Source organism: Aedes aegypti, chromosome 2 (genome assembly GCF_002204515.2).
Source record: "Aedes aegypti strain LVP_AGWG chromosome 2, AaegL5.0 Primary Assembly, whole genome shotgun sequence".
NCBI lineage: Eukaryota > Metazoa > Arthropoda > Insecta > Diptera > Culicidae > Aedes > Aedes aegypti.
In genome coordinates, this window is record NC_035108.1 from 374766507 (window position 1) to 374789734 (window position 23228).

Sequence of the window (23228 nt, forward strand, 5' to 3'; positions counted from 1 at the left end):
GTTTCACGCGAACACTCCAGTTCGTTTGGATCCCACACTGCGACAAGGTGACGGACTTTCGTGCCTGTTGTTCAATATTGCGCTAGAAGGTGTTATGCGGAGAACCGGGCTTAACAGCCGGGGTACGTTTTTTTACGAGATCCAGTCAATTTGTTTGCTTCGCGGATGATATGGACATCGTCGGCCGAACATTTCAAAAGGTGGCAGACCTGTACACCCGCCTGAAATGCGAGGCAGAAAAAGTTGGACTGGTGGCGAATGCGACCATGATAAAGTACATGCTAGCTAGTGGGGCCGAGCGCGACAGAGCTCGCCTAGGTAATAGTGTTACGATTGACGGGGATACTTTCGAGGTGGTCGACGAGTTCGTCTACCTTGGATCCTTGCTGACGGCTGACAATAACGTTAGCCGTGAAATACGGAGGCACATCATCAGTGGAATTGGGGCTACTATGGCCTCCACAAGAAGCTGCGGTAAAAAAAGATTCACACCCGCACCAAATGTACCATGTACAAAACGCTCATAAGGCCGGTAGTCCTCTACGGGCATGAAACGTGGACGATGCTCGAGGAGGACCTGCAAGCACTTGGAGTCTTCGAACGTCGGGTGCTTAGGATGATCTTCGGCGGTGTGCAGGAGAACGGTGTGTGGCGGCGAAGGATGAACCACGAGCTCGCCCAACTCTGCGGCGAACCCAGTATCCAAGGTGAAAAAGAAGGTGGTCAAAGCTGGAAGAATACGATGAGCAGGGCATGTTGCAAGAATGCTGGACAGCAACCCTGCAAAGATGGTGTTCGCTTCGGATCCGGTTGGTACAAGAAGGCGTGGAGCGCAGCGAGCTAGGTGGGCGTGCGTAGTGCGTATCGATTTGGCGAGCGTGGGGCAGAACCGAGGATGGAGAGATACGGCCACGAATCGAGTATTGTGGCGTGAAATTGTTGATTCAGTGTTATCTGTGTAGATGTTAACTAAATAAATGAATGCGTATGTAAAAATACACTGCAGTAATAGATAAAAATATAGCAAAATGTCGTGTATCATAACTTTTCAGGAATTTTATTGCGTTATTCTAGTGAAAGAACTGTCAACATATTATCCATAAAAATATTGCATATTTTACTACATTATCTAAAAGATTCGCGAATTAGGCGAAACTGACGAAATGTACACAATTTAAGAATATATAGCGTTGAAATTGTAGCTTGATTGTCTATTCACTGCACTTGTACTTATCCCCCATGGATAATTCAACTATTTAAAAAACGCAAATTTGTAGAAGACGAAACTTCACCTCATGCAAAACCACACACTTTATTGATTAGGCCTGTGTTTTTGTTTATCAAAGTGATGGGCGCATCTGACATCGAAATCAAAACACAGCGAGAGTAAACGGCGACACTGCAAGCAAAAAATAAACAAGGCGTACATGGCGGGCTTAATTGAAACCAGAATGTAAACACGGCGCAAAAGTAATAGGCGACACTGAAAATAATATCGATTACAGGTTCATAACATTGGGCGATACTGGCATTCTCGAGTAAGTTTTAGGCGAAACCTTAAAAAAAATTTGAGTACGAAATAGCTAGGGGAATTGTAGGAGATGTGTGTGGTATTGATGAGGATTTTGAAACTAGGTTTATGAAATGTGTATTAAAGTGAAAAGGTTAAAGTTTGAGTATATTTTCTCCAATTGGGATTTAAAATTGCACATGAGAATTTCATTGATTATTTTCTCATTGTTATTGATTTGTCAGGTAGGCCCTTATCGCGAATCTCTCTCGATTATATATTATTTTTAAAGAATTTCACCTGCACCCTGATAACTTCGAACATAGTCCAAACTACAATAATATCATTAAAGCACAGACAAACAGACGTAACACTTAGAACAAATCTCGATCAAAATCATAGTCACGAGGACATGTACGCCCAATGCTAAAATCAGCATGTTTGGCCGACGGGCCAACAGATGGTGGTAGTGTGTAAACGTCAAACACGAACAAAAACGAAGCAAGCGCTGCGGGTGGCGGATTGGCCACCTAACATATTTTTGAATCGACCGTTAAAAAGGTGGTCGATGGACAATGATGAGAGTGTGACGTCTGTTTGTCTGTGATTAAAGTGTGCTTTTTTACTGTGGCATTAGCGTATATATTGATCTTTCTGTGTGAACTATTTAGAGCTACGTTCTATTTCTGTTAGAGATTCTGAATGACGTTAGATTTGTTAAGAGACGATCCAGAATTGTATACAAGATTGTAAATCAAAGATTCCTAATTTTACCTTGAAGAATCCTCAGGAAGTTATTGGTTCTTAAGGGAATTCACAAACATTTCAACGGATTTTTAGGGATGTCTACAGTTTCCTAGCAGACACTGGGAGTTTTTTTGCGGGATCCTCAGAATGTATATTTAATTGGGGATTATGTCCAAAACTTGGTGATTCATAATAAACACTTAAGATTGCAAGGGTGTCCTGTAAATTCTTAGCGGGATAATATGGATTACTAGAGGTATTTTGAGTATTTACGCAAAACCTAGGGGATTTAGAAAAGGTTCCCAAAAGAATTTGATGAGCTAGCCTTAAAATTAAATTAATTAAATTAAATTTTCATTTCGCATTTATGGATCATGAGATGTAGTTGTTAACATAAATTACAAGCAGCAATTCTAAACTTACCTGATTTTGTCAAATTTTACTTTAAAGCCTAAAAGTTAAACTGATTTCAATTTTCATTAAATTAAACAAAAGCTCATACCGTTTTGCAATTATTAGCGCTTTTGTTTTGTAAATTCGTCTTTGTAAGAATACAGCAAAACATTTTTTCACATTCTTACATAGTTTTAAGAAAATGTCCAGTTCTTGAATAAAGTTCACTTATGCAATTATTGATTGTGCATGGCCCACTCATACAAATAGTGTATATAAAGCTTCTAAAAAATCATTGAAGACATTGAGGCGTAAAAAGTATGTATAACGTTTGCCACAATTAATATTACGGGGCTATAGATTCATAGCAAATTACAACCCTACGGAAAACCGGTTCGAAGTGAACCGTTCCAAAGTCTCGATACCATATGGTTCCATAAGGATGATGTAATAACATTCTATTGATGTTTTCAAAACAAATAGTTGGAAAAAAAAAAATTAAAATTTGGGTTCCGATTGTGGCACGGTTCCGTTTTTGGCAACTGAAAATTTCAACTTTGTTGCCAAAAACGGAATCCCACTGTATAATACAATTTCGGAGCTCATACACAACGTTTTGTCAAATACCTTCAGTAGAAATTCGCTTTGAACGCCAATAATTATCCATTAAAAAAGAAAAAAGAACAAATTTTTTGTAGTTAACCCGTCAGGTATATCGTTGGAGATTTTGTAAAAAAGTTTCTAAAATTCTTCATTTAATGAATGATTTTTGAATTTTCTGGCATGCATGTAGTATTTTTTTCGTATTCAATTTTAGCTGAAATTAACTATCAATTTCTTAAAAAAATCTTCCAATGCATTTTTTGTATGTGTTACTTATAAAATCTTATATAAACTTGATATTGATTTGGAATGGTTTGTAGAGTTATTTGTAAAAAAATCCCTAAATAAATATTGAGGTACTCCTAGAGAATAAATCTACAACCTGAAAGAAGCTGATGGAAAATATTAGTAGGCATCCTTAGAATAACACCTGCAAGAATCATTTCATGTTTTTGCATGAAGTCCTGAATAATTTTTGCTGCGAATTTTTTAAGCGGTCCTTGAAGAGGTTTGAAAGATTTTCTGAGAGATGTGAAAGAATGGAATCTGAAGAGAAACTTTGGGAAACACCTCAACAGCAAAGTTGGAAAAACTGTTGATTAACTTATTGAAGAATTTGTGGAAAAAATCCTTGCTAGGTGATGTGAAAGACAATCTCGGTGAGACTCCTAGATTTTGTGTACTATTTCTTGAAGAAATCCTTGGTAATTCCGAAAAATCTTAATCAAATTATTAAAGAAGAACTGGATGATATATCAAACAAACAAATGGAATTTATATGTTTTGTGTACGTCAAGAACCGATCTGGAATATTTCTGAATTTTCTTAATTCTCATGCGGAATTCTTCAAGTTATTTTTTAAACAATTTGATTGAGACTCTAAAAATCTGGTAATATCAGAAAGCCTATGAAACTGTAGGAAAAATTGATATAATAATAACTACTAATCCCGGGATTGATTTTCCGTGGAAAGAGGAACTCAGTGAAAACTTGTATAGGAGTTCTTGGAGAAAGGACTGAATGAGTACGGAAATAATTCATTAAAAAATCACCGTAGTTATTTTCAAAGGAAACTCTCAAAAGCACATGGATGAAAACCTGAAAAGTTTGTGGAAGAATCACAATATATCCCTCGTAAGTTTCTTGGAAGAATTAGTGAAGGATTTTTTTTTTGGATTAAACAAAGAATGAACAATGAAGGGCAATGATAGGGAAAAAAAGTCACAAGCAAATAAAAACAATACAAACATATGCAAACTTCGAAATGAATGAAGATCGTGAATATTGCGACGGACATTAGTTCTGTAAAACAAGAATTTGCTAGCATAAATAATTGTATTGAAATGAGCAATCAGTTCGATGCTCTAGACAAATTTTCCGAACACTAAATCAAAGCAGCCTCTAGCCCAGGCTCTTTGATTCAAGTAAGGAAGCAAAGAGTGCCGCCTATCGTGGTCAGTTGTTCCGAATTTGGGGGATTTAGGCAGGAGATCTTGAACTCCATTAGGGGAATCAAGGCGTTTTTTTTTCTCTTATAAGCAGGTGAAATCAACTCACATGTAAAAAAATCTGAACTGCTACGGCAAATGAAATGTAATATGTTGTTAACAAAATGTTAATAAAATCTTAAATTTGTTTTACCAAATTAGGATGATAGTGTTGTCTAATAACACAGAACACCTAGATATAAGAAATGAATGTAATGTTTGGAATGATACTAATAAAGAATTATAAAAAAAAGCATGTTAGTTCAAATGAGCCTATGGGGCTCTGAACTGTTTTGATTCTGTATTAGCTTTTGGCGTTTACTGGCCTTGTTGTTTACTAAATTTATAAAGGAGTGAAAGAGCGAGACTGATTTCTATGCAGTGCCCCATGCATGCTATAAAATGTTTGACTTTTACTGTGCGCCCTGTTTTCAAAATGTCCGTGAGAGAGAGAGCGAGACAGCACCAACATACGGCGCACAGTAAGAATCATGAGAACAAAATAATTTATGGCACGTACAGAGGCTCATGAGAGTCGCTGTAGAAAATTTCTGCAAGGAATCGACGAGAAATTTCTTTAGCGATTCCTTTTCAGTAGCAAATCAGGCTAATTCCATTTAATATTTAAGGCCGGTTTGCTACTGACAAGAAAAGGAATCGCCTATCTCGATGCGTGGAAAATTTCTCCCAAGAAATGGTCAAGAAAATCACTTTTTTCTGATCGCAGTACGCAGTTGAGAAGAAATGTCACTTCAAAGGGGGCTCTCTGTAGGAAATTTCTTGACCCTTTCAGTCAAGGAATTTCTTTACTTTTCTTGAGCGAAACAGCATACTTAGCTTTAAGCCTGATTTGCTGCTGAACAGGAATCACCAAAGAAATTTCTCGCCGATTCCTTGCAGAAATTTTCTACAGCGACTCCCGTTTGAACTGACATTTCTTTTCAACTGCGTACTGCGATCAGAAAAATGAGCTTTCTTGATCGTTTCCTTGCAGGAATTTCCAATGCATCAAGATAGGCCGAGAAATTACTTGTCAGCAGCGAATCAGGCTTTATCTAGGAATTTCATGAAACGAAGTAGGCATTGCAGTTATTCTAATCTCCTTTGTTTTGATAAAAATCTCAAAAATATACAATGCTCTCCGCCGAGGAACGATCCATTATTCAGCAGTGGCTGATTCAGTTTCGGCTTTCAAGTCCTGTTCGCAAAGTTTGCCGCGACTTGTCCGACGGAGGTGAGCAAGGATTTTATGATTTCAACCATATCTTCTAAGCATTGACTCTTCCATAGTATTAGTCGCGGAACTTCTGCATCAGTTGTTCCCACGGTTGGTGGATTTGCACAACTACACGAAAGGTTTTGCCATCGCGCGCAAGCTGGATAATTGGGAAACCCTCAACAGGAAGGTGCTGAAAAAGCTTGGAATCTACTTGACACCGGATGTTATTCATACCGTTGCGAATGGAAGCAAGGATGTCGTGTACGATGTCCTTCTAGAAATAATGATTAAAGCAGAGCAGCAGGGAATTGAATGTCTCTAGGGTTTCAGAAGAAAAAATTACATTATTGTACGATTATTGAATTATATTTTTCTAATTGCTTTTAGGTTTTTTGGTGTTCTTTGGCTTAGTCAACGAAACATTTCGCTTCGATTCTTTTGGTTTGTGTTTAGCCGACTTAACGCAAAACGCTTTCAGGGTTTTGCATGCGATGCAAATAGTCAGTGTCAGTGCACCAACATAGAATGCAATCACATCCCACATCAAGTATTGCCACCAGCTCAGATCCACCGAGGAGGACTTCAAATGCTTGGCACCCTTGTGCCTTATCACGTACTCAATCCAGTGCATGGCTTCGTCCATTGGTGGGACGAGATTATCGCGGAACAGTTCAGACGCCTTCCTAGCCAGTCGAGTATACGCTGGATTCGTGAGTAGCTCGTTAATTCGTGAGCCCAAAGTGATGATATTGACATCGGCAAAATTAAGCGTCAAAGCGTATCCTGCTCGCTCTGCTTTCAACGCGTTGCGATGTTGGTCTCCATAGAATGGAATAAATAGCATCGGAACTCCTCTGTAAATTCCTTCCTGACTGCCGAACATTCCTCCATGAGTTATGAACAGTACGATATTCCTGTGCGCTAGTATATCGCTTTGCGGTAACCATTTTCTGACCATAACGTTCCTCGGAACATTCACCATGGTTTCGTCTTCGAACTTCCACAGCACTTTCTGTTTGAGGTTACGAAACACTTCGAAAAATGCTTTCAGTTTGTCCTTTGGCATGTCGGAGCTTTTGACGTATGAACCTAGGCTGAAAAAAATGGCGCCCTCCGAGGCACTGTCCAGAAAGCGTTGAATATCATGCGGGAGAGGATTTTCTGGCTTTATATGGGCGCCAGCGACATTGACAAGGCCGGATATTGAAGGCCGTGGGGAAGAAGTCGAAACGTGACTGTTGATCAACATCACCGAGATGGACTTCTCTAGTTCGTCGACGGAGGGAAATGATTCTGAGCCTGTAAGATGAAAGAGAAGGAGGGAAGTAAATAATTATATTGTAAAGGGTGTACGGAACACAATTGCGACACACACAAATATATGGCAAAATTCGCACGTTCAACCAATCAGGGTTGTCGAAGCCAAACTTCATATTTTCAAGAGCACAAATCTGGAGAACCGAACACCCGTTTGAGTTGAAAATTTAATCGATTGGTCACCACCAGCTAGTGACCAATTGATTAAGTTTTCAGTTAAAACGGATGTTTGGTTCTCCAGATTTGTGCTCTTGAAAATTTGATTTTAGGCTTTGATATATCTTCACTATAAGTCTACAAGAAAATCCGATTACGTTGCTGCAGCTATAGTCTGGTAATTAAGTGCCGCGTGCCGAGATGTGCAGGAACAAGAATGGGATCGTTTTATCGAACTTACGTGAGCTGAACAAAAGGTGCAAGTAGCACTTTTGAATTAGGCTATAGGTAATGAGGAGGGTAATGATGCAATTCAACGAGTTTAAACAAATCCAGTTAATTTGGTTTCTTAACGGATGATATGGACATCGTCGTCCGAACATGTGAAAAGGTGGCAGATACGTACACCCGTAAATGCCTTAAAACAAAGTACTAGCTAGTTGCGACAGACTTCGCCAAGGTAAGGAAGCAGTGTGACAGGGATCATTCTGAGTTCCTTGTTTTAGACCAGTGTTTCCTTAACTTTTTTGACTTTCATACCCTTGAGACCAATATGTTTTAGAATCGTCCCTCTGATTCGTAGTTTACATATTTGAATTAAACGTCATACTGTATTGAAATTATGATCATTTTCTTATATATCATAAGTGTACCGTCAAGTTCTTCTTCTTCTCTCTTCTTTCTGGCGTTAAGCCCCAACTAGGACAAAGCCTGCTTCTCAGATTAGTGAGCTTTCTTTGCCGATTGACCATTTTTGCATGAGTATATCGTGTGGCAGGTACGAAGATACTCTATGCCCTAGGAATCGAGAAAATTTCCAACCCGAAAAGATCCTCGACCAGCGGGATTCGAACCCACGACTCTCAGCATGGTCATGCTGAATAGCTGCGCGTTTACCGCTAAGGCTATCTGGGCCCCTCAAGATTACAGGTGTAATATCTAAAACGTGATAAAAATATAATCAACTCGTATGTCCATAAAAGAGTCATGGAATAACTCTCATATTCAAAAACTTTAAAATATCGATGCCATTATCACTTTGAACGACTAATGGATACTCCCTGAGACGAAACTCGCGAAAACGGTTTTCTTCTGTGCAAGGATGGAAAAAATCGTCTCTAGCGATCAACAACACAGTATTGGAATAATTTAAGAGGGTCGTTACTCTCGCAGCAGCATAATTTCAACACCTCATTTCGCGCGTGTATAGCGGATATATGATGCATCCGATGCACTGTTTGTCGTGGGACAAAGAGTTTATCGGATAATGTTACAAGTAGCGATCAACTTGAATCATGCCGCATTCGCACTATTATTTATAGCTCAACCAATGTCTGAATGGTTTTTGAATCACAAACAGCATATATGGAGGTAGATCATTAAGTAAAAGTGGAAAAATCCTCAAAATGATCAAACTTTTATTTGCGAACAGTTAATCGCTAGCACACGTGCTACACGATGCATTATTCGCGGAGCGTAGTTTGTTGTGACAACTTGACGACAAAAATTTAATCGTTGTTGCTATGATCGCCGGATAAAGAACAACGCGAGGCATCATGGATTTTGTCATGAGTTTTTTCTTATTCCACTCTGTGTTTACATCAATCATGCGCAAGTCGTTCAAACCCTCATATGAACACCTCAGCAAAAAAAAGTATTGCATTTTTTGAGTGAAATTTTCTGCCAGCAAACGTAGCAGACATTAGAAATCTCTAATCTTGTGTTCAGATTTATCAGTATCTTCAGAAAAACTGCTCCACTGACTGAGGTTATTAATAATAGTTTATATTCAATACAATACTTTTCACTTTTTCAACCATAAAAACGACTGGCTTGACGTTTCGTGGCAGCGGAATCTGGGCTGCATTTGACGTTGTTATTTTTTCTCTTGGCGAGTCTCTCTCAGGATATTCCCATAGCTCAAATTATCGCCGAGGGCGAAAAGGAACTATAATGTAGGTGACGATAGTGATAACTTGAATATTAGACTCATAATGAACTTTGCTGTTTCGGCATCGGTTTGAAAGACCACCTATGATATACATGGAAGAGTAAGGTTTGGAAGAAAAATTGACGGGATTTTACGCATTGTACCTAATTACGAAGAATATGCTCCACAAAGTGTTCCTATGTGAATCTTTGAAAAACAAAAGGTTTAATAACCTTGCGTACTTGACCGTAGACTCCACTTTTTATAACCATTGCTTCCACTGTCCGGAAATCATTTCATTTCGGTAAACTTAAATGACGAATTCAGTCGGTAAAACATATTTCAACTGAAATTTAGTTCAAATTTGACAGATGAGCGATATTGACAGATGCAAATTGATTTACATAAAAAACTGAGACTCGGTATAATCTGTTTTGCCGCAAAAATCAGCAAACAATTGTTTTTACTGAGTTTCAGCAAAGTGCATCTGTCAAAACTGAAAAATCAGAGCTGCAAATACCAACATGTGCTCGGAATGTATTAAAACGTTCTTGGAAACAGCGCGTGAAGAGCGCATGCATGTAAATATTTACATAATATATTGTATTATGGTATTAAATTATGCCTATAAATTAGTCATTCATTCGATTCAGCTTTAGTTAAAGCCTTTTTCACATTTTAGGAATAATCCCTGGAACTTCTACTCCTCACAATGAAGGTGCTATGAAAATGGTCGTGTTGCTACTCGGTATTTGCTTTAAACGAAAAATCACAACATTTCTCAAATTGAGTAAAAAAGTGGGAAGTATACAGTGATGGTTGATTATACATTTGTAAAACAATAAAACATACAATTTCAATAAATTTGTTTTTAATTTTTTAATTTTTGTGTAGCTTTTTCTTCTTATTCTTTTTTTTTTCTTTTTTTATTCTTCTCCCAATCAAAAAAATAATCATTTGCCGAATTTCGGTAATAGTGTGCCAAGATTCTCGGCAATGAATTACCGATCTGGTCGTTGAATTTTGACAGCTGGGTTGATTTAATATTTTACAGCACACTTTTTCGGCACTTTGAACTTTTACCGAGATTTTCGCTTAAATCTCAGCTGTTGGGTTCTCGGCAATTATTTTTGCCGGCTTTGGCGAAATAAATTAAGTGTGTTCAGCATGATTACTTTTAAACAAATTTTAAGATGAACTTATTCTTTGGTTGAAAAACTACAAAAACGACAACTAGTTTTGACGATCTTTGTTTGGGTTGAGCTTCATCCACGTTGTGTTTTTCAATCTCGCATAACCAAATACATCTATATGATTTTTTATACTCTAGTACTGTAGTTAGTGAAATTCTTGAAACCTCAATCTTGTGGTGTATTCACAGAATTCAGGAAGGACACTGATAGCACACACTAGTTTTATATTTCTTTCGTTCAGTAATTTGTTATTTTTCATCAGATTGCTTAATTGATCACTAGATAGATTATTAATCCATTGTAGTGAAATCAACCGATGGCATTCGAGTAATTAAATAATCATTCATCAGGCATGCCATATTCTAAACTTCCGTTAAAGTTTTCCAACAGATTCCAACATACTCTAGCACTAATTTAGTAAATTCTCGTCTTCAATTCTATATTCTATATATTGCAACGGTTGCAACGCTGAACGGTGCGGTATCCACAGCATCCACATCCTGCCGAGTGCTACCAAAATGGATTTAAATAAAAGTGGCGTCAATGTCAAAATTGGAACAGCGGCGAACTGTCATTTCCATACAAATCCGCGTTCCAATCGAGCGGGAGACCTGTGAAAGCTGGAACAATACGTCACTCTTGTTTACAGGCACTCTAAGTGTCTAAGTGCTACTATGGGTCTTCTACCACACTGATAGTATTGTATATTCATCACACAATCTAAACCATTGTACCCAAATTAAATTTTAGTAAAACTAGATGAACCAATATTAGCTTACAGGTCAATCGCTTCCAAATCGTTTCTAAAAATTCTTTGGAGAAATTCTTGTTTGAATATTTGGGTAATTCCGGGACAAATCGATGACAAGAAATTCCATGCAAGAATACCTAAAGAGATACTTTTTGTTAATTTTTTGGACTATAAACACAAGGAAAGCTTGAAAATTACCGTAAATTATGGAAGAATTTTTGAGGAATAAGCCCTTAGGCGGTCAAGAAACATCTTTACTTCTCTTGAGCGGAACAGCAGCTTCAGTTATTTAAAATAAATTGGTTTTGCAGTAATATTACTAAAAAGTATCAGTATGCTTTCAGCATGAAAGCAGATATATTGAAACTTTTTTAAATCATTCTGAAATATGAGCACTGAGATTTGTAAGATTGTAATTGTAAGCTGCACTTTCAACATGGCAGCCAAAATGAATGACGAGCTACTTAGCCTTAAGAGTGTTCAATGGAGAATTCTAGACTATTTTTTGGAAAAATCTTCAGTGTAATCCAAGTGAATTGCCTGTACAATTCTTGCAGGTATTGTTGTACTGTTTTGCCTTCTATGTAATGCTTTTAAAAATTCCTATTATGATCTGAAAAGTAATTGAAAAATATTCAAGCAACATTTCTGAATGTTCCAATTATCTGATGTATTTTTTCTTGTCAAATATAGAAAAGCATGTTCGGAAACATCTATGAAGAAATTTTTCTAAGCTTCCAAAATAAATGCTTGGAGAATATTTTTTTTATACTTTAGAATATTTTTTGTGGAATATTTGAAATTTGTGATATGATTTGTGGAGGAATCTATCGATAATTTTAGCAATTTTGTCAGAACTGTTGAAGGAAATTGAAAGATATTTCTTTAAGAGCTAGTATCAAAGAGGAGTATCAAAACGAGTCTTAGATTGCATTTCATCAAGAACTTTCTGAGAAAATTGCCAGGAATTAAATTTTTGGAAATACTGTTTAAAGAATTTACGGAGTTATTTATGACAGAATGCTCACAGGTCTATTAGAAGCAAATCATAAGAAATGTCTAGAGATATTTCAACAAAGAGAAGAAGAAAACGATAATAGATATCAAAAACAATCAAAAGGAAATACTTGAATTTTTTGGGAGGTTATGTAGAAACATTAAATAACTTCACATGTTGCTTGCTGAAATTCCTGAAACACTTCGCAATATAGAATAATTTCTTGTCTATTTTAGAAAAAAAAATCATTAGGTTTCTATAAAAATATCTAAGGAAATATAGAGTGATATCCTAGGACATTTTTTTTCGCAAAAATATGTGGATATTTCTTTGGAAAGATTCCTTGACAAATTCTTTGAAAATTTTTTATATATATTCACTATAATATACAAGCTATAGCTAGTGAATCTGCTGGCAAATCTACCATTGCGCAGTTTTTTTTTTATAAATATGAGTGCCGGAGACAACCTTTGAAAAACTTATACATAGCATAGCATAGACTGACTACATATCAATGGTTGCTACTCCGTGATTGCACAATGGTGGGGCTCCACATAAAGGAGCGGTCAAAACTACCAAAACACTTTTTTTAAATTTTTAAGGTTTTATCATTTTAAAATATACCTCTTATATTATTATGATTCTTAATTGAAATTGTACTAATATTTAAATTTCTTTGACTTTTATGACGTCAAACTGACTGAAGTCAAAAAATTGAAAAATATAACAATAAAATAAAGTACTAAATTCATATTTAGGGAATTCAATATTTTCCCAAAGTTACGCACTATCTGCAAGCTTATGGTTCAACACTTTTATCGAGCATAAGAATGGAAAAAATACTTGGTTGAAGCTTTAATACTGTTCAATATTACACTTTAGTAGTTTTGATGATTTTGAACATGAAAAAAAAACGCTAGTCGTGTCATGTCGCCGCCATTTCGAATATTGCACATCCTTAAATCTTACAAAAACCGTTTAAATTTTTTGCAGAAGTTTGCTGATTTGCAAGTTAGAGCTATTTTAATAATTCAATATTTTCATACATTTTGACGATATTTTTCATACAAAGTTGATTTAAAATATATTTAATCACTCTTCATACATATTTTGATCGAACTCGTTAAAATACAAACAAAATTTGTGCTTTCAGCCAAATTTGATTGCATTTTCATAAAAAAACTAAAAAAAAAAAAGTTACGTAATATGTCAATAACCCCTTCTGAAACAATAAAAACGCCCAATAACATATTCAGATTACATATTTCATCGATTAAGGCGATAAAACTATCAATCGATTGATCGAAACTGGTAAGAATTACACTTAATAAGAGATGGGTCTTTCCGCTTATTCTCGAAGTGTACATTTTAGCAGATCTCGCATTATTCATATTATTACTAACGGTGGAAAAAAATACATTTCTTATAGAAAACTATTTTTGCCTTTTTCTTCTCACGGTTAAGAGATATTGGTAGAACATTAAAAAATATGTCGACATTCATAATGTTGAAATCAGATGTATGTATATAAAAATTAAATGAAATAGGAATAAGGATTAATGTCGACCAATTGGTAGTAGTTAGTTTTCCATCCTCGACTGAAAACGAATATCTCGACGAACGTGAAATGGACTGGATTGATCTTGACTCCGTCGCTCGCCCCACAGGAGCATGCAACGGAATCAAAAGACCACACGCTACTGACTATTCTTTTTTCGCACTCCAACAACCTTCGAAGGACACGGATACCGTTTTCAGCAAATGAGCTGCACAGACTGTTACTTAACACTAGACAACGGACAAGAGGCGGCACAACCTAGAAACATCCCTGACGAAAAGTTTGAATGGATAAAGCGGCAATCGAATCCACACCTCATGACACAATGCGCTTAAATGCCTAACGACACTAACCACACGGTCACGAGATCCACAACCTCATACACAAGATAAATTCCCATCGGTTAGGAAACAAGAGGGTGCAACGGCCCTGTCTTACTTTTGCTACGACCATGTTCAAATCTAAGGTGAACTCAGTACTAATAAAATAGAGGAAGCTGTAATGGTACATTCTTCAGCACATTATGTTCCACGGATACCAAAAAACTTCGCATTTAAACTTTAACTAACCTTCAATTGAAGCGAAGTACTTTTTGGCCAGTTTGTCCTGTCGCGGGAGATAATAGTACTTCCGTATTAGGGCATCCGTTGTCGAGATGAGAAAATTATAGCACCTTTGACTGAAGCTCATTTCATCCACGTACAGCAAAATAGGATGTGGAACGAAAGACCACGGGGTCAACAATCCCATTGCTCTATCCATATAGTCTGCATAGCCAAGAGTTCCTAAAACGATGGAAAATGTCGCATGAGCATTGTATGGTGAACTGATGATTAAGAGTAGACTAGAGTGTCCATTTCCCGGCCCTTTTGCTTGTCCCGGGATTCGGGACAAAAATTAAAGCTTGTCCCGGGAAATCCCGGGATCCCGGGATTTTCGAGATTTTCAATAAAACAAGTATTTTTAAAATTTAAGACTTTGTCAATCCCACAGATGTGGATTAGAGGGAGAGGAGGATCCCTTTTGTGGTTCAAACCGGTCCATATTATAAATAAAAAATCTAATATAATACCTATAATAGCAAATTATCTGCAAGGTAAACAAATGGGATGTTAGTAAAAGTATACGCTTTGGCGTTTCTTCAGGAATCGACTTATCGTTTCCTTTCGTTCGATTCCTTACTGTAGTATGGGTTTCAATGCCCCACAGTTATGAATGAATGCTATAGGAATATAGTTGCGATGCTGTATAGATATATGGTTCTCGTAAGTAAAATATGTTTTGCTAAATTTTAATTCTATTTGATAAGATATTCTCTGTTAATTCCAATTTTGAATCATATCTTTGTGCTAGGTATCCATAATTGTGGAGCAACTGCAACTAAACAAAAATCAAGGCTTACCATGACTAATTACGGGCTTTCAATAAATAATATTAAAACAATTCAATAACATTCAATAAATAATATTACAACAATTTACTTCAGACATTTGAAAAGCCTTCACAATTTTGAAGGGAAAAAGAAACTGTTTCAAGATCATTGAAGGTGTTTTAGTGGATCATGTTAAAGTTTAATAACCGAAAGGTTTCGACTCAAGTTTAGGTGTTATTCCAGATTGGCATTCTCAGCCTAAAGGCTTATAAAAACAGCTGATGTTGAAAGGAAACGCAACAACAAACTTTTACAACTAGAAAATAAAGATATGGTTTAAGTATTCAATAGTTTTAATAAAAAGGTTAAAATAATGACATGTTTATACTCTTACCTTTATGATGCTTTATTATTTTAATGAATGAAGTGTGAGTCTGAGGTGAAATTTTTTGTTTTGCTTCAAAATTTAGAGGTCCTTTTCAAGCTTTAAGTTCATGTCGGGAAATCCCGGGATTCACGGGACGTTGGTTCTAAAATCCCGGGAATCGGGAAATCCCGAAATTTCTCAAATCCCGGGATTTTTTGTCCCGGGATGTCCCGGGATGGACACTCTAGAGTAGACGAACCAATCGTCACAATCGGAGCCCTGTACTTGTGGGCAAACATAAGGAACGCCTCCTGGAAGAATTGCTCCGATATGACCAAATCGAAGTCGGTGTCGTCCTGCTCGATGAACTGCTGAACATTGGTATTCTCCAGAGCATATTGTGTTGTGGCAAGGCCTGCCTTCCAGTACAGCACCAGGTTGGACCAGTCACTGCTGTATTTTGAGTTGAATATATCCGATATGGGAACTGGTATGAGAAAAGCATAAGTTATAGTAGTTCAAAATATCGTCGTTGTAAAACACTCACAGTAATGCGGTATGTCATACGGTGGATCGATCAGAATCTCGGTGTAGTTGGCGTGTGGTGATTTCGCCGGAAAGTTCGCGATGGCCGTTATCTGGTGACCCCGTTCCAGGAGCTCCTGAACAAAGTGGTTCAACCAAAGCCAGTGACTCGGTGCAGGGAATGGAACCAACACCAGTATCTTGGAACTGTCTGCCCCGAACATTAAGCCGAACGCAAGCAATGCGAGTAGTAAATATTGACCCGGTGTGAAATGCTGCGAGAAAAGTAAATATTAACAAGTACAGATTGAGAGATCAGCATGTAAACTGCTACTGTCAGGTATATTCTTGCCATGATAGAGTTAATGGATATTCGCTATAAAATAAGTAAGTTTCAGGTTTATGGAATCATATCCAACTTTGAAAATACAACTTTAATGACTTTAAGTTATAAAAACATTAATTGCTATCATCAGGACACGACATCGTTAAAAACAAATATCTGGTGTTTGACCATGAATAAACAGTTCTCTATGGCGCCGTCCACAAATTGCGTAACGCTCTAGGGGGACGGGGGAGTATGCTCAAACGTTATGGCTCATACAAGTTTGAAAATTTTCATACAAAAAAGCGTTACGAAGGGGAGGAGGTTTTTTTTTAATTTTTGCGTTACGTAATAAATGGATGCTGCCTATCTACATACGTACTCTTTACTGAATGGTATTGCAAATATCATGAGCGTAGCCAGAATTTTCGTCAATTTTCATCAGCGGCGAAGGGAGAAAGATTTGCCTACGAACGACCTTGAAATATATTTTTTGACATACGTTTTAAGAGATAACTCAAAATATGTATATCAATCTTTATCCAAAACACGATAAAACTGTTGTTCTCGGCTGGTCATGGTTTCTGTTTGGACCATTTTTTATTAGAAGAACTGCTGATTGCAATACAACGATATCAAGAATTTAATAAGGAAACGCCAAGGAGTTTCTCCAGTGATTTTCTCAAAGTTGTTTTGCTACAAAAAGTTACGTCGAATTACAAATTATGCAAGATTTTTCTTCCAAAGATCTAAGTTTAAGCTTCTCGGGTTTTAGCAGTATTTCTTCAAAAGCTGTTCAAATTCTTCATTGGAGAACTTTCTTATTGATGTCTCTATGAATTGATATAGAGATTCTTCATGAACTCAAGATATTTTGAAATAATTGTTTCCAGGAATTACATCTAGAATTTCGCTAGAGATTATTTCTTGAATGCAGATAAAAATTTTCATGTTATGAAAATAAAATTCAATTTTCCTTTGTATAACAGTTTTTCTCATCAGCTAAGTGGGCCTGGGACAGTCCCCCTGCCTCCCTTTGGCTTTGCCCATGGAAAACGCCGATAGGTGTTAGTCTGAGCCAAAACATGGTTGGCATGAGCCGCGGTTATTGCTCGGGATGTAAACAAATCCGTCTAATTTTAAAACCATTCTTCACTATAAATATTCTGATGCACACCGCAATCGACCATGGTTTGAAACTGAGAAAACGCTCACCACGTTGACCCATTTCAGCCGATTGATACACTGTCACTGCCATGGCAATTTCGATCAAGTTCACGGGTTCACAAGTTTGTAGACTCCACAAATCCATATCAATCAGGCCGAAGGCGATATGTTTCGATTGATTGACCGCTACCATCTGATAACGTACCATTTTGTATGAATTCGGCCTCGATCACGCCGCAATGCATACAATTAAATTACGATACGCGACGATTCGTTGTCACCCTTTTATTATATAATCAATGATACTGCACCGGCAACAGCTGCTCAGATATTAAATGTTTTTTTTTATTATTTGCGAATTTAGGAGCCACGAATATCCGATCCGTTGGTTCGTTCTCGCGGCTGGTTCTCGACGTACTGCGCGATGTGCTGCTTTGCGGCGCGGACTGTGTCATCAAATTTATGAAGATTTTAGATGCGGGTTTCAGGGCTGGTAGCAGGTTTGTTATTATAGAGACATGATCACTATTTCAAAGACAGTAATTAAAAAATCTTTATCCAATTATCTCTATCTCCTAAAGATAGTACAGATAATAATACTACAAATATTCCTTCAAGAAACCTTACAAGAATTCACCAATTTTCCCAGTTATTCTCTCAGGCATTTTTGTATAAACCCTTCAAGAATTTATCTAAAACCAGAAGTTGCTTCGAAAGTTACTCAACGGATTATTAGAATTACTGAATACATTCGACCTGGGATCGAACCGTTTTGTGATTCCAAACACCGTTGAATTCGCTATTCCAATAGCATGATGCGACAGATCCTTATTCTCAAAGTTAATACCTTATTGCATGCACTTTTCTTTTGTCGCCATTTTGAAAACCTTTGCGCATCTGATGAAATCAACATTGAACATCAAACTTTGTCAATCAATTTTACCCAACGGATCAGACATTGAGTAGTTTCAAACTGACACTCTTTAAGTTCCTCCAGAAATTTTTCTTGGGAATTTCCCAGCATTTCATCCAAATATTACTGCTGCAGCTCAAACATTACACGAGTTATGTATCGAGTAAAATCTCCATGAATTCTTCAATATCGTTGGACGAGGCTAGTAGGTTGGTTTAGGAGGTATTAAAATCGAAATTCTTGGAATAATGTTTTAGGACGTCCGTAAAAATCATTATATGAATTCTTTTTTTTTTCAAAGGAATATTAGAAAGAACTTTGGCCAAATACTTGATTAGTTTCGGATGAAATTCTTGGATAAAATCATGAAAAATTCATACATTTTATGAAAATAAAAGGAAAAATATCTCTTTTTAATGTATTCGAATCCTCTGAGCAGAATCTCAATAGAGAAACTTACAAGTAGATTGGAGTACCTTGTACCTTTTAATTCCGCTATTAAATAGTTATCTTTGACCGAATCTCGACTACTATGAATCTCGACTACTATTTTCAGTCTTTTTAAGTGTCAGTTACTTGTATTCACTGAAGGAAGATAAGGGCGAAATTAAAAGGAAAAAATATACACAGTTCGAACGAAACGTGTAAATTTCTGAGACATATAATGCACATAATTGGAGCGTGGAATATCATGGATATTCACATGATATGTCATGTTAACTTCAATTATATGTCATGTAATCCAGCAAGATTCAGAGTGATTACATAACATATAACACATTTTTACATGATTTCAGACTTAAATTTACATGACGTCATGTTTACATCGCATGAATGAAGTTTACATGACGTGTAATCTTCATTTTTTTTAACTGTGTATATAAATACAGCCATTCCATGATAAACCGATCTAGTGGGTCACCGAATTGTGTGAAAATTTGCTATTTTGTTCCTTATCCGAAAAAAGGATACACGTTGTTTTGGATTTTTTGATTAGGGTTAACATTTCCAAAATAGGGTAATCAAACAAATCGCAACTTTGCATTTTTTTAAGTCATAACTTTTGAACCGCTCGACCGATTTTTAATTTTCTTTTTTTTTCTTACATGAAAAAATATAAGAAAAACTAAAAATTTTAATAATTTTTCATGTGTTTTTTTTTGGGGTTATGTATTTTTTATGAAAAGTTGAAAACTTAAGCTTTCATTCCATATAAAAGATTGGAAATCGGTTGAGCTGTTCAAAAGTTATGATGTTTTAAAAATGAAAAAAACTAATGCGCTGCCTAACAATCAGAACAGCAATAGCCCCTCTGATCCCATGGCCATCAAAACACAAAAAACGGAAATTTTTTATATTATTTCATATAAAAAATATTGTTTGTGAAATTTTATATTTTTCTTTAAAAGTCAAAATCTTGAGTTTTCATTTCGTCCAAGAAAATTGAAAATCGGTCAAGTGGTTCAAAAGTTATTGATTTTTTTGCTTAGTCGCGATTTTTCTGGTCACCCTATTTCGGAAATGGTTACCCTAATAAAAAAAATCCAAAAACACGTGTATCCTTATTTTGGATAAAGAACAAAATAGCAAATTTTCACGGAATTCGTGGAATGGCTGAATACATTTATTCTTACGGTATTGTCTGGTCATATTTTATGAGAAACCAAACTTATCTCCTGATTCTTGGTTCCTTCTTCTTCTATTTGTTCGAGGTTAGTCTGTTTTTGTCCTTTGACTAGTCTCTTTTTTCAAGCAAGAGGTTACCAAAACTTAATTTTTAAGACACTCAACCGCTATCAGCCCTGGGTTTTTGCATTGTTGTCAGTGAGCTTGAATGCCGTTCGAATGCATGAAGCGCGCGCGAAGGAAATTCAAACCCGGTCGTCAAAGGTTCTCTTCAAATTGCAATATCGGCGGCTGTAGTATATCTTCGATTCATTTCAAACAAATTTCGCTTGTAACTGCTTCGTCATTTGTTGGTTCGTATTTGATTTGTAAACAACGATGTGTCTCCACGAATGAGGTCGCTCACGCCAGTTGGATACCGATTCACGTACAAACTTAGAAAAATAACGACCGATTAAATTGACACTGGTCCCACTGAGAAAAAATCACGTTCACACCGCTTAATAGCTTCAGCATCACTGAAGATTTTTTCTAAAGAAGTTCCCGAAACTTATCGACAAATATACGTAGGGATGAAAAGTGGCATTGCTGATAGTAGACGTTATCTGCAATATTATGGCACAGGCAAATAGACATAATCATGTCTGCCACACACGATATGCACACATGGTGCTTTTATTGGCAAACAAAAATCTCAGTTGATGGCTGTGAAAGTGCTCAGAGAGCGTTAAACCGATAAGTTGAGATCACGCTAAAAAATATAATACAGAATTGAGTACGATTCACAAAAAATTGGATCATCGACAGGGATCATCCACAGGGGTGCTCGATATGGACAATTTTCTTTGTATACCATAAGTGTACGAAAAAGAAGAAGAAATCAGTACAGGAGCGATTTTTCAACATAGTAAAATATTACACAAATTTTGTGTTCGTCAACAAAAGCCCGTGTAAATCGATCTCAATCCTGTGATATATTTTCAAGCGTAATGAATCAGAATTTCTTGATTTATGTTCGCCATACCGTTTAATGGGGAAACATTTACAGTTTTTCGGAAGAAAATAACCATACGGGGAAAGTAGTCTAATGGCTATTTTAGTGACCTGCCATTTCACAAAACTCACAACACACGGGTTCCATTAATCCGTTAACGCCTAAGGTATCTCACAATTGGAAATCAGCTTCGTATTTGTTATTTTTTCGTCGTCGCCGAAGTTATTTTTTTTTCTCTTTTTAGTTTGCACGCGTTCTAAGTGCAATCGAGTTCAGGTTTTCGCGTCGCCGAAGTGATTTTTGCTTTTGTGCAATGAGCATACTGATTAAAGTGGCTTACAGCTGCTCAATCAAGAATGGATGATCATGGTGAGCTTATTTCATGCTTTTATTTTTATTGTGAAATATATTATGAAACGTACTTCGCTGGGAATGTATGGCAAGACATTGGACAATATCTGGATTAATCCTTCTAATATTCATGTAATAAAGTATGCGTGTCAACAACTTACTTTACTTTTGCTGGCTCTACGTCCTTCAAGACATGACCTGCGCCACAATGTTACGCCAACACGGGTAAAAATGCGGCACTCGAAATAAGGAGAATGAGTCATGATTTCGGGAGGAAAGTGTGTTTTCATGTTATGAAAATACACCATGACCAAAAGTCATGAAATCATGAAGCATTTTACCGTAACGCCGGCTGTACGTTACGTTTTCAATTTAAAGCGAAGAAAAATGTCAGCTGGAATCCTCAAATCATGACGCATGTATATTGGAACCATGAATAAAATTCATGGAAACATAAGCACTATTCATGGATTTAGTCATCTGTCATTTATGATTCCTATTTTTGATACGAAAAGTGGCAATTTCGGTCATGAAATCATGAAGCAGGATCTGATATCATGAGCACAGTTCATGAAAACATAAGCACTATTCATGTATTTAGATGGCTGTCATTTATGATTCCGATTTTGTTGCTGAAAAGTGGAAAGTTGAGTCATGAAATCATGAAGCAGGATCCCTGAATTATGAACTCATTTCATGAAAACGGAACATTATACGTCAATGTAGATCCCAGTTTATATTTTCTATTGGTAAACAAATAAAAAGAAATTCAAAATCGTTGCGACTTTTGTACCGGTAGTTTCGTAATAAACCGCGAACACATTCCACAATTGTCAACCTAACGAGTGCCAAATCTTTAGCAGGAACGCGAACATTTATTGGTTAGGTTTGTACGCAAAATATTGTTTCGATCATCAATTGATTTGACAAATGGTCCCTGGGCTCACAAAATGCTGGTGGATTGCATGAGTAATGGAACACTCCTTAACAACGCCTTTTGTGAGCTGCTCTGCTATAGGACATAGGGAAGGCAGCACATCCGAACAGTTGGTTGGTTGGTTTGACTTTATTAACGAGATTTTTAGCCCTGGGCTAGTTCATCTCGGGACCAACGGCTTTGCTTCCCTTCCGAAGGAAGTCGTCACTATAACTTTTTACGTCATAAGTGACTATGTCGGGGATGGGATTCGATCCCGAACAGTTAAAATCGCCCAAAGTCAAACATTGCCCGGTTCTGCAATATCAGGATTAGAGCTTTCAAATTTCCCGGGAAACGGGTAAATTTGCCATTTACCGGAAAATCCCTGGATCCCGGGAAATTTTCAAAAACGTGAAAATTAAGCAAATTTGATGATTGTTTTAATTATTCGTATTTTTGTGTTATTTTTTTTATATCAGTAAACTTGTATGGTACCTACATTCTATCGATTTCGTTGTGTACGCTAGGTTTCAGAACAACACAAATTATGATATTGAGTCCTTGTGGAGATTATTCTTGACACATCGTATGAAGTTCAAATAATATGTACAGGACGGACTCGATTATCCGGAGTTTGTTCTTTGATATTCTTGTTTTTGAGATTTTATGCATCAATTTGAGATAATTTGGTATTGCAGTATACAATATGAATGGTTTTGCAGCTTTGGATGTAAGTAAAAAGGGGGTTTGAAAAAAGGTTTTTTGTAAGCCGGTCAAAATAATTTCTTCCCAAGACCCCTAATGTTCC

The 23228-nt window shown here is 36.6% G+C and overlaps 2 protein-coding genes and 1 long non-coding RNA gene across 6 annotated transcripts; 1 reads left to right on the forward strand and 2 right to left on the reverse strand.

Moving 5' to 3' along the window:
* The first annotated feature begins 5788 nt into the window (after window positions 1–5788).
* On the forward strand, window positions 5789–6345 carry LOC5572435 (sperm flagellar protein 1). Its single transcript, XM_001660330.2, has 2 exons — window positions 5789–5974; window positions 6031–6345. Exons 1-2 carry the CDS (start codon window positions 5875–5877, stop codon window positions 6279–6281), a joined length of 351 nt encoding a protein of 116 aa, XP_001660380.1. The 5' UTR covers window positions 5789–5874; the 3' UTR covers window positions 6282–6345.
* On the reverse strand, window positions 6304–20784 carry LOC5572436 (UDP-glucuronosyltransferase 2C1). 4 transcript variants are annotated; one of them, XM_021846733.1, is made up of 6 exons: window positions 20588–20783; window positions 17823–18063; window positions 16148–16400; window positions 15860–16087; window positions 14431–14646; window positions 6304–7258 (listed from the first exon to the last, which is right to left on the reverse strand). In XM_021846733.1, exons 2-6 carry the CDS (start codon window positions 17823–17825, stop codon window positions 6333–6335), a joined length of 1626 nt encoding a protein of 541 aa, XP_021702425.1. In that variant the 5' UTR covers window positions 17826–18063; window positions 20588–20783; the 3' UTR covers window positions 6304–6332. The 4 variants fall into 4 exon arrangements, with proteins under 4 accessions (XP_021702425.1, XP_021702424.1, XP_021702426.1 ...); XM_021846732.1 differs by lacking the exon at window positions 20588–20783 and adding an exon at window positions 20322–20580; XM_021846734.1 differs by lacking the exon at window positions 20588–20783 and adding an exon at window positions 16833–17146.
* Window positions 15167–15768, reverse strand: LOC110676919. The gene is made up of 2 exons (XR_002500826.1): window positions 15628–15768; window positions 15167–15549 (listed from the first exon to the last, which is right to left on the reverse strand). It is a non-coding gene; the product is annotated as an uncharacterized LOC110676919 (long non-coding RNA).
* Window positions 20785–23228: the final 2444 nt, after the last annotated feature.

Coding starts and splice junctions, on each gene's coding strand:
- LOC5572436 (XM_021846733.1), bottom strand. Junction 16,088..16,147: donor GTATGACATACCGCATTACT/GTGAGTGTTTTA, acceptor TTCTCATACCAG/TTCCCATATCGGATATATTC. Junction 14,647..15,859: donor GGCTCCGATTGTGACGATTG/GTTCGTCTACTC, acceptor CCATCGTTTTAG/GAACTCTTGGCTATGCAGAC.
- LOC5572435 (XM_001660330.2), top strand. CDS start 5,875: ATGCTCTCCGCCGAGGAACGATCCATTATTCAGCAGTGGCTGATTCAG. Junction 5,975..6,030: donor CCGCGACTTGTCCGACGGAG/GTGAGCAAGGAT, acceptor ACTCTTCCATAG/TATTAGTCGCGGAACTTCTG.